The sequence below is a fragment of the Molossus molossus genome, unplaced genomic scaffold (assembly GCF_014108415.1).
Source record: "Molossus molossus isolate mMolMol1 unplaced genomic scaffold, mMolMol1.p scaffold_m16_p_13, whole genome shotgun sequence".
Lineage (NCBI taxonomy): Eukaryota > Metazoa > Chordata > Mammalia > Chiroptera > Molossidae > Molossus > Molossus molossus.
The window spans coordinates 53,652,800-53,664,654 of record NW_023425348.1 but is presented as its reverse complement, the minus strand read 5'-3'; the positions used below and the strand labels follow the sequence as shown (position 1 = coordinate 53,664,654).

Genomic DNA, 11,855 nt, shown 5'->3' with positions numbered 1-11,855 from the left:
TTTGCCCTTCTGCTCCACAGGAGGTTTCTGTCCCTGAGCTCACCTTAGGACACCTGTGTTATCTATTGACAGGTGTACTGTCCCAATCAAGCTCCCCACCTAGCACTGTTCCCAGAGAAGGTGGTGCCCAGCCCGCCTAGCTGAATGCATAGTGCCAGAAACGAGAGCCCCTGGGGCTCATCCCCCTCCCCTACCTCACTGGGTCAGTGAAAAAAATTATAAGAGTAGTGGTATTTCACCAGAGGTGAGCAAGGCCGGTGGACCCTGTCCTGCTCCCTCAAGAGATGGAGGGGCACCAGGGTTTATGTTAGGAGAGGAAGCAGATTCTTGGAGGAGACAAAGTAACGAATGAGAGGGGTTGGTGGGGAGGGTAGGAGTAAAGGTTAAAGTAGCATGGAGTTTAGATAGAGTGTCCCACCCTAACAAGGGAGTGGGGTAGGCTGGTAATGCAAGTAAAGAGTGGAGAAAGATATAAGGGCCTAAAGAACAAGTGAGTGTCTGGGTTGCCCTGGGTTGTGATATTTGGCCATCAATTTCTGTAACTGAAATCCCAGAGCACTCAAGAGATCCCCTGAACTCAGGGAGGGCAGAGTAGGTTTCCCCAGTATCAATTAAAAATAAAATTGGCCTACCTGCTACATCAGAGTTACCAGAGGTTCGGAGTTTGAGATGAAGGTCGGGGCATCCGTTCCTGGGCACCTTCCGTCTTCATGCGCGAGGCCAGTCAGATCAAGGCCTGGATTGCCTGCAGCCTGAGGAAGGGATGAGGACCGACTCTGAGCAGTCTGTCCGCAGTCTGACTTCCAGTAGGGTCCTCCACATTGAGGACATGGCTTAGGCGGTGGTCAAGGACTGGGACACTGCCTCACCCAGTGGCCAGTCTGATTACACTTAAAGCAGGGACCTGGGGGTCCGCTCTGCTGATCCTCATGGGTGCCCTTCTTCTGCTGATTCCTTTGTTAGGGGGGGGCTCTGATGGCAGAGACAAGCATTTGGAATTCTGCTATTCTTTGTTGTTTAGCGTCTTCATCACGGTTATTGAACACCTTAAAGGCTAGATTTAGAAGTTCCCGCTGAGGGTTTGAGGGCCATCTTCAAGTTTTTGTAACTTTCTCCTAATGTCTGGGATAAATCTCAGGTTTCAAAGGACAGTCCCTTCTGGGTTAGTGGGATCTAAGTTAGTGTATCTTCTCATAGCCTGTGTAAGGCGGGATAGAAAGGTTGCAGGGTTTTCATTCCTTTCCTGGATTATTTCAGAGTAAAGGATCCTGGATTTTATGTATTTGGGACAAATCTGAGAGAGAGAAGGGGACATGAACTTTGACAGTCCCTTCAACTCCTGCTGGTTCCCTCAGGGGCCATTCTAAAACCGGGGCCTGAGAGTACAGATTGGGGCCTGAGATGGTTCCCGATCGATCCTGTGTGTGAGGGAGTCATTTGTGGCGGTAGAAGAGTGGGAGCCGGAGTAGGAGGTTCAGGGTAGGGTGGGAGGCCCGCAGAAGGGGCTGGAGGAGGAGGTGGTGGAGCGAGATCGCTGGTCAAGGAGAAAACAGAAGTTGGCACGCTGTCTTCAGAGGGCCGTTTGGGAGGATGAGAGTGGAGTAGGAAGATGTGGGAGAGTGAGCAAGAATCACATAAAGAGGGGTGTGATCTGAGTGCAAAGGAGCCTGGATGTAAGGAACCTCAGACCATTTTCCTTGCCTTTGACAGAAATTGTCTAGGTCAGTGAGAATGTCGAAAGTGCTGTTCTCAGGCTCTTGTGACCCATTGTCTAATTTGTACTGAGGTGATGCAGTGTTGCATTGAAAAATGAGTCACTTGGGACATAAGTCCTGAGCGAGCCCTAGCATCTGTAGATTTTTAGGAGACATCCGAGGGGTGTTGCACGAGATATGGACAATTGAGTGTTTCCTATGTTGTGGTGTGAGATGTCGTGGCCTAGCGGTCCAACGGATACACTACTGGAAGAAGAAGGCGTCTCTGCTCCTCCCCTAGAGCAGAGAGATGTGCAGCTCACCGTTATCAGGCATCCCTAGATATATGGTGAGCTGAGGGAATCTGGTTCCCAAGGCGCGTGTCCCGGCCAGTGCTGGATTTCGGGAGGGACGATCACACAGACGTGACTGAGAGACCTGGCTCTCATGTCCCGGACAGGGGATAATGAGACAGCCTGGAGAATCACACCAGTGGGCAAAAGAACACTCACCAGTGAATTCGTGTCCAGTGTTGATGCTGGATCGGCAGGAAAGGATGGAGGTCCAGTATCTGGCTGAGGATGTGATTAATCCTGGTCCGACAGGGCAGGCAGAGGACTTCCCCCATGTGGGATCCTCAGAGACCTCCTGGGTTTTGGCACCAAATGAAAGGTCTGAGCCGGCGGGAGATCACATCCACAACACAAGGCCAATGGAGAGCAAAATGGCTTTATTGTATACACCTGGGTGCAGGCGTGCTGAGCCGAGAAGGGTTCAGCCTCAAATCAGGGTTGAGGTATCGGTTATGTGCCTTACTTTTAGCTTCTGGAAGCTTCTGCTGATGTACTTTATCTGGCCCTTTGTCTACTTTGCAGTAGGACTGGTCTGGAATCTGCTGGGTTATCTATAGCCTTGTGAGTAATCCAGATAAACCTTATCCGTACTCAACAAAAGGCCAAGCAAATGTCATGCAATGCAACATAATTTCCAGTTTCCTCCTTTGCAAACTTTTACCTTTACACTTTAATACATTACTAATTCTTTCAAAAATTAAAACAATAGTGCCATATTATTTTATACTCATCAGAATGGCAAACATCAGAAAAGTGGATCCCTGTGGAGGCTGGCAAGGGCTTGGGGAGGTGGAAACTCTCAGGTAACGCCGGTGGGAATATGAACAGGCACTCTCACTGTGAAAGCAATCTCACAAAACTTAGCATAATCTGTATTAGAAGCTTTTTGACCAAGTGATGCCATTTCAAGAAATTCTCATTCTGATCCACAAGAGGACAGCAAATAGGATGTTCATCTTATCTGTAGCAGAGGGGAGCTGGAGGTAACCCAAGTGTCCCTCATTAAGAGATAAGAAAAGTAAAATGTGGGAGATGTACACTATGGAGTAATATGTAGCAGTAAGAAGAAACAACCTATCTGGATAATTTTTTTTTACATGTTCAATGAGAAAAGTAGGAATAGTTTTAAGTCAATATATACATATGTTACTATATCAAACTAAAAAGTTTTTGCACAGCAAAGGAAACCATCAACAAAATGAAAAGACAACCCACTGAATGGAAGAACATATTCACCAATGATACATCTGATAAGGGGTTAATATCCAAAATTTATAAAGAACTTAAAAAACTCAACACCAAAAAACCCCCAAACAATCCAGTTACAAATGGGCAAAAGTCCGGCCAGTGTGGCTCGGTGGTTGAGCAATGACCCATGCACCAAGAGGTCACTGGTTCAATTTCTGGTCAGGGCACACACCCCATTTGCAGGCTCGATCCCCAGCAGGGGGCAAGCAGGAGGCAGCTGATGAATGTTGATGTTTCTCTCTAATGGATATTTCTATCTTTTTCTCCCTCTCCCTCTCGCTCTAAAAAATCAATAAAAAGATTTTTTTTTTTTTTAAATGGGCAAAGGGCCCGGCCGGTGTGGCTCAGTGGTTCAGCGTCAACCCATGCACCAAGAGGTTGCCAGTTCGATTCCCGGTCAGAACACATGCCCAGGATGTGGGCCCGATCCCCAGCGGGGGCATGCAGGAGGCGACCAATCGATGTTCTCTCTCATCGATGTTTCTATCTATCCCTCTCCTTTCCTCTCTTTCTAAAAAATCAATAAAGAAAAAAATTAAAAATGGGCAAAGGTCCTGAATAGACATTTCTCCAAAGAGGACATAGAGATGTCCAATAGACATATGAAAAGATGCTCAATGTCGCTAATCATCAGAGAAATGCGAATTAAAACCACAATGAGATATCATCTCAAATCTGGCAGAATGACTATCATCAATAAATCAACAAACAACAAGTGCTGGGAGGATGTGGAGAAAAAGGAACCTTAGTACACTGTTGGTGAGAATGCAGATTGGGGCAGCCACTGTGAAAAGCAGTATAGAGTTACCTCAAAATATTAAAAATGGAACTGCCTTATGACAAAGCAATACCACTTCTGAATATATATCTGAAGAAACCTCAAACACTAATTTGAAAGAATATACACACCTTTATGTTCATTGAAGCACTATTTTCAATAGCCAAACTATGGAAGCAGCCCAAGTGCCCATCAGTAGATGAGTGGATAAAATGCTGTGGTACTAGCCCGGCCAGTGTGGCTCAGTGGTTGAGTGTAGACCCACGCACCAAGAAGTCCCCAGTGGGGAGCATGAAGGAGGCATGATGTTCTCTCTCATCAATGTTTCTATCTCCTTTTCCCTCTCCCTTCTTCTTTCTCTCTCTCTCTCTCTAACATCAATAAAGGGGGGAGGTGATGCTGTGGTACAGCCCTGGCTAGAGTGGCTCAGTTGGCTGGGCTTTGTCCCATGCACCAGAATGTTGCTGGTTTGATTCCCAGTCAAGGCACATGTCTGGCTTTCAGGTGCCCAATGATGCTGTTTCTCTTTCTCTCTCCCTCTCTATTCCTCTCTCTCTAAAAATCAATTATAAATATATATATAAATATATTAAATGTTGTGGTACATTTACACAATGGAATACTACTCGTTTGTAATAAAGAAGGAAATCTTACCATTTTCAACAGCATGGATGGACCCGGAAAGTATTATGCTAAGTGAAATAGGCCAGTCAGAGAAAGACAAGTACCATGTGACTTCACTTATATGTGGAACTGAATAACAGAATAAACTAACAAACAAAATAGAATCAGACTCATAGATACAGAGAACAGACTATCAGCTGTCAGAGGGGAGGGGGTTGGAATCTGGGTGAAAAAGGTGAAGGGGTTAAGAAAAAAAAATCCTCATAGACCTCATAGACAGACAACAGTATGGTAATCACCAGAGGGAAAGGGGGGTGGGAGAGGTAATCAAGGGGAAAAGGGATAAATGGTGATGGAAGGAGGCTTGACTTAGGGTAGTGAACACAGTCAAAATACAGATGATGTATTATAGCATTGTACACCTAAACCTATATAATTTTATTTACCGAAGTCACCCTGATAAATTCAATAAAAGATGTTAATTAAAATATATATGTTTGTATGTTAAAAAGACATAGTAACACAACAGATTTTACAAGATTACATACATTTAACAAATACAGATATCAAACATGTTAAAGAGGGTCCCTATGAAGGACACAGAAAGGGGCATGGGAATTAAAGGAGAAAAAATAAAATAATTGAAACAAGAGCGAAGCCTTGCATAGACTGATAATGACAACTTGCCTTAAACAGAGGAGTATGTTTAATTCAGCTCTCTGTACTTCAATTCAATTTTTAAAATGTGTACATGGCCCAACTGGTGTGGGCCAGTGGATTGAGTGTCATCCCATGGACTGAGAGGTCCTGGTTCAATTCCTGGTCAAGGCACATTGCCCGGGTTGCAGGTTCGATCCCTAATAGGGGGCATGCAGGAGGCAGCGAATCAATGTTTCTCTCTCACATGGATGTTTTTATCTCTCTCTTCCTCTTTCTTTAAAAAAAAAAAAAAAAAAGTATATGTATTATATATAAAGGTCTGAAAGGGTATATACTAAAATATTAATAGAAGTTATCTCCAGGACTGGTATGAAAGGGTTTTTGTTTTTTTTTTTGTTTTTTGTACTGAATAAATATTGTGTGATGAGTAAAATGCATTTTTATGTTTCAAAAAATCATCTTAATAGTCACAACTACTTTTCTGCTGTTGGATAAATGTAAAATAACCCACTAAATTCGGCTTCCTGTGTGGTCACAGTCATTTTATTGTTTTTCTAGAATGTTCCAAAATAGCTCTGGAACAAGACCAATGGGACCATCAGATAGCTATCTAGCCTCACCCTTCTCCCCATGCAAATGAAGACCAAGCCTCCAATCCAGCTTTGGCAGAAACCTCTGGAACCCAGGATCGCAAGGCCCTCTCCTTCTTGGCTGAACTCATAACTCTCTCACTCAGTCAGCTCACTACAGCCTCTGAGAAGCTGCCTTGGGCAGCAGTTGCCAAAGACAAAAGGTTCCACCTCAAGGTTGGAAACTCTATTTGCAGCTTTGTAGACACAGGTGTCCTCCAGGAGACTCAAGATCTACAGTGCGGGTCAGTGTTTGACCAGGAATAGCTCAGAAAGCCTTCCCCTCAGAAGCCAGCCCTTGAGGCCTTCAGTGTATATTCTAACTATATTTGGCAATGAAAACAAAAGAGGTCAGTGGCTTCGTTCAAGGGAGAAAAAAAAAGACTAGTCCTGATTTATAATCCCTACTTCAAACTAGGACCAAGAATTTTAAAACTCACTTCAGTTATTTATTTTGCCCTCACTGAGCATACCACTGGAGCAGTTCTTCCCAGTCCAACCAGCCTCATGAAAATCTTTCAGAACCACAGGTGTAAATCACCTACCCAAGCCATCCCCAGATTAGAGGACATTTGGGGACATTTGGCTTGAGAACCCAAATGTTAAAATTATCCTACTGTATTCTCTATGTCTTCATAACATCAAAATAGTCCGTAGCACTTGGGTGCAAATCCAAACTCCAGCCCTTATTACTCACTGTGTGACCTTGGCTAATTACTCTATGTCTCTGAGGTTGTTTCCTTATCTAAAACCAGAGATAATAACACCTACTTCACAAGGCTGCTATAAGGATTAAATGAGATAAGGTGTATAAAGTGGCCAGAATGTCTGATACAAAGCAGGTGCTTAAAAAAAAAAAGAATCAGTTTCCATCTACCCCTGCCTGGACCCGCCCATCACTCCCTACCACCCTTAGCTGTTCAGCCAAGGTGTTACTTTTCAAGAAATCACCTGGTGGTAGTTGTGGGGGTGGGGGTGGGGTGGAAGAGGACATAGAGATAATACATGGTGATGGGAACGATTACATTTAATTTAAAAAGAAAGAAATCACCTGGTACCCTGTGTTTGATTACAAATGTATGGTACCATTCCCACAGCCAGCAACAGTAGCTAAAGATAAAAGCTGTGACTACTCAGCTGCAGACAGGTCGAATCAGCTCACAAATGACTCATCACTGTTGATAAACCATGTGTTCTTGGCGTCGGGAGGCCTTATCCTGACAGGCTTCAACACCTCACGAAAAAAATTCAGAAGGTAGGTTGCATGGCTCACAGAATAGGCCCTCAGGGTTGATGGTGACCTTCAGTCAATCCTGAACTGGTCTTAAGAGGGTCTCTGTCTCTTCAGACATAGCTCCAATCACAGGATTTTGAGCTGGAAAGGAGTCCAGCTAAACAGCTGCCTTTTTCATCTCAGAGCTGAACCATCTCTTTCACTTGCCTTGGATTCCCTGAAGGGAGTCATAAGACTCCCTGGGCAGAAGGCTAGATGCCTGTTCCCTGCTCAGAACAGCCCGAAGCTAGTGTCCAACCTGCTTTTGGCAGATTCTTCTGCTGGCTGAGGCTCTGCCAGGGTGAGGTTTGGCTGGAGGGCTCTGTGGCTATGGGACAAATTTTGGCTCAAGGAAAAGGGTGAGTATTTAATCCCAAACCACTGTCTGAGAGGCTGAAGTGTCTGCTGCTCTCTGTAGTTTCTGTAGCCCCCTTCAGACCACCCAGAACTCACTGGCACACAAATTCTGTGACTGCAATTTTTAGTCACTCATTCATACCTGCCCTGCACCTTTTGCAATGCCTAACAGAGTTCCCTCTAAGTGAATATTTACTAAAAGGCCCTTGAGGACAAGGATGGCCTGTTGTTTTATTTGTAGCCCCCTCAATTCTAATGAACCTCACAATAGGACAATGAATCATATGGAGATGGACAGCCAGGTGCCAATAATTGAGGCCTTGTCTTATCTTAAGGAAAGTCCATGTTCTGGGATCTACTTTCTTCTAAATTGAAACTGCTTCAGGAGCAGGTTGTCTTTGGACCCCAGACCTACCACCTATCTCTTTCAATGTATATGCAGGCCTTTTCTAAAAGGAGCTATTCTAGGCCCCCAGAAGGGGCCTTGTGATATGCAATTGATACAAAAGACCCAGGAGAAGACTGGATGCTGGGAACATTTCCAGTCTCCAAATTCACCCTCAGATTTTCTTCACCAGAAAGGTTTCTGAGATCACCTAAAAGCACCAAACATTAGCCATGCCTTGAAGTAGAAAGACCATGGAAACTTTCTGGAAAAGACAAGCAGCTGGTTTCCATCCTCGGTCTTTATGGTATTGGAGACGAATGGGGCAGGAAAATCAAAATCAGGTGTCTCCCTTTTCGTCCCCTTCTGTCCTGTTCCCATGTCCCCTGCCCTTCTAGTCAACAGGGCTTAGCATCCAGCTTCTATCACAGGAACTGGGGTCAATCTTCTAAGATAATAAAGCATAAAGAAAGCAAGGAGGAGGAAGGAAGGAAGGAGAGAAAGGAAGGCTGGAGAGAAGTGGAGAAAAAAATGAAAAAGGCTTGGAAGGAGGAAGGAAGAGGGGAGCAGCTAGGAGAGGCGGAACAATGAAGGTCTGAGGCTGTCGGAGGCGCACGGTTCCGGAGGCACGTCCGTCCCGCGTGCCTCCGGCCAGCAGCTGCACACTGCGCAGCGTGTGGGCGCTGAGTCACGGTCCCAGAACCCGGAGCCGCCGTGCAGGTCTAGGGGGCCGGCCCTGGTTGGCATCTGCAAACTGTTTTTTTCTTTCCTCTTTCATTAAGGCTGTGTGCTGACTCCCACGTAGGAGAACTTATTAAACCGCACGTACTGCCTGACGGCTCTCGCGCTATCCAAGGCGACCAGTTGGGGGCGCTGCAGCCTCGCTTATGAGCCTCGCTGGCAGCTGGGGCACCAGGCGGGAGAGGACTGAGGTTCCTCGTCCCTCTTCGGGTTTCCTGGAGGAGTCCAAACATTTTGCTGGAGTAGCCTCTAACTTGAACACCGCAGTAGCCCTAGGAAACTCCTCACTTAGAAGGCTTGAGAGACCACCCCAACTATGTGAGGCCCGCTTGTGCTCAGGGTTCCGTAAGCTACTCCATAAAATCTGGGACTCGCGTAAGCGGGAGAATCTGAGTTCACTCCCCAATAGAGCTCACCCTATCCCATCCGGCACGGCCACCACGCGAGGCTGTACCTCCAGCTTCTCCGCGAAGCTCCGTGCACCTTGCAGAGAGAGCGGAACTACTGACAGCTCAGCGGGCACGGAGAGGGGCCAGCACCCAGCGGTGCAGCTGTCCCACCTTCCCAAGCCAGGCAGCGTGACCCAAAGTCTCCCAGGCCACGCAGGACCAGGAGTACCCTTCCACCCTCCCTCCCAAGACCCGTGACCAGAGAATGAATCAGCACCGAGGCAGTTTATTGGTTTGCTATTTCGCATATCACCCATTTAATGTAAATAGATTACACAGAGACGCGGTGTTTCCTTCTTCCACAAGAGGTAATCAGTCTCTTTCACACACACAAACTCTCACGCATTCCATGCAGCAAACAACAATGTTACACCTCGCTGAGACATTCACGTATTAAAATACTGAGGAGGGGGACAATACAATTGCTTTAAAATGCCCTTAATACAATATATAACGTACAAAAATATCTCTATATTTGAAGTTACAAAAAAAAATCTCGACAGCAACAAACTTAAATATTGATAATTACCTCTGTATAGACAACACGCATTGCACTTTTCCTCTCTAGGTTTTGGAAGGTTCAAGTAGTTGTAGGGCTTGCGCCCCGGTGGGGTAACACCCCGTGAGAAATCAGTTTGAAGGGAAGTACGGCAGTGGCTCAGACCCGTGCTCTGGGGGTCTCAGCATTTTATTCTCAGTTTCTCCTCTCCGAGAGCCTGGCAGACACTCCCTGGAATTCCTTTGCCCCCCTCCCATCCCACCCCCCGTGCACCCAGGCCCGGTTAGGGAGAAAGAAACTGCCTTTGAGGAAGAGGGACCCCTGCAAAAGCCAGGGCTCGCGCCGGAAGGTGCCTCCCGGACTCCCGGTCTATGCAAGGCTGACTCAGCCCGGTCTCCAACGGCTGAGAGGCTCGGCTCGGGAAAGCCCTCCGCCTCGGGAGGCGCCATCCAGCTGCATACGCGACTGATAGCTGCTGCCACATGGGGCCTAAATCCTAAAGAGGGTGGCGAGAACTTGATTTGAGCGGGAGGCTGGAGCCAGGCGTGCCTCTGGCTCTGGGGACAACAGAGTCCGGCCCCGGCCGGCCTCGGGCAGGGAGCGCCGGCGCCGGCGGCCGTAGCCTTGAGGGCTGATCTTATTCCTGGGGGCAACATCGTCCTTCTCCTTGTCTGTGAACTGGTAGATCTGATGCGCCAGTTTCTGCACAGTGCACGTCCCAAAGCGACAGCCTGAGCTCCGCAACCCTTGGAATCTGTTCATACTCTGGCGGTAGCGCTTGACTCGGATGCGGGCGGGGTCCGGACTGCAGGAGAAGGAAAAGGAGGACAACGTAAGACCCCCATCAAGCAGAGCTTGGGCCCCAAGAACAGGCGCATTCTAGGACCAGAGCGCCTGGAAACTGCTACCGCCTTCTGAACTGCCACACAGCACAGACAATCCCGGGGCCAGGGTAATGGAGGAGAGCTCCCCTTGCCCACCCCGCGACGGAGGCGCCTGGAATAGTTACCTGGCCTGGGTGCTGCGAGAGGGCCCCTTCACGTCCTGCGGCTGAATGATTGTCTGGGCAGGCCCGGCCTTCATGTCAGCGACCCCCGTGGGGTAGCTGCTGGACTCCCGAAGTTCCCTCTTCCCGCGACTTAGCGCCCATTTATTCCATCTAGAAAACACAAATAGAATCTATTCGCAGGGGTCCAGGCGAGATCCTGGCCGGTCGATACTCGAGTTCACTTCTAACCCCGCGTGACCAACGGCCACTTTCCTTGTCTTCCAGGTACAAGGACTCAGAAAAGCTCTGCCTGCGACTCACTTCTTTCGGAACTCTGACGCCACGTCGAGCCGTGCGGTGTCTGCGCCTAGGAAGGCGAGCGAGCTTAAGTACAGGAGGGCGACGGGAACCAGCTTCATCCCAGCGGCGATGCGCAGACCCTTGGGAGGGAGAGAGAGGCGCGTGAGCTCCTGGACCTGCCACACCGCCCTGGCAGGGCACTGAGGGCAGGAGGGACCCCGGCAACCCGCGCCTGCCTGGCTCAGAAGCTTATCTCCCCAGGGCGCAGAGAGGCGCCAGCGGCATTTGCACCAGCCCGGCGGGTGACAGGCCCTGCAGGGGAGGCCTCTGCCCAGTGCCAGGCTTCCTGCCTAACTCGTCAGGATTTGGCTGACAGAGCAGAGGGGACTGCAATTCCAGCTGTGTGTACGAGCTGGGCCCAAGATGTGGAACGCACCCCCCCCCCCCCCGCAAAGGACTCCTCACCCAGCGCTCCCAGTCTCCTGCCTGGGCACGGGCCCCCTCTTTACACACCCTGCCCGAGGCACCTACCTGCTGAGGGGGTGATCGGCCAAGATCCAGGAGGAGAAAGTTCGAGAGGCGCTCTGGCAGTGGCAAAACCCCAACGTCCAAGCTGTGGTTAGAAACCAGAGGTGGTAAGGCTCCAACTGTTTCGCCTAGTGTCACCAAGAAACCACTGAGTGTCTAGCTCTGGTTCCCCTGTTTTATAGTACAGGGGGCGGGGCCTGGGCTGCCCTCCCGCCCTCCCTTTCTTCCCTCCAGCGTGCGCGCTCCTGCACTCGGGCGCGCTCACTGCAAGCCTATGGGTGTGGAGTTTGGAGTTTAGGGGTGGGGGTGTCCCTTATGCCCAGAGTTTAGGGATGATCCCCTGGAGGTT

At 48.6% G+C, this 11,855-nt stretch overlaps 1 protein-coding gene across 1 annotated transcript; it reads right to left on the bottom strand.

The window, feature by feature from the left end:
* Window positions 1-9,995: 9,995 nt before the first annotated feature.
* ADM (adrenomedullin) lies at window positions 9,996-11,630 on the bottom strand. The gene is made up of 4 exons (XM_036259770.1): window positions 11,510-11,630; window positions 11,000-11,118; window positions 10,700-10,849; window positions 9,996-10,495 (listed from the first exon to the last, which is right to left on the bottom strand). The coding sequence occupies exons 2-4, from the start codon at window positions 11,095-11,097 to the stop codon at window positions 10,180-10,182; spliced, it is 564 nt and encodes a 187-aa protein (XP_036115663.1). The 5' UTR covers window positions 11,098-11,118; window positions 11,510-11,630; the 3' UTR covers window positions 9,996-10,179.
* Window positions 11,631-11,855: the final 225 nt, after the last annotated feature.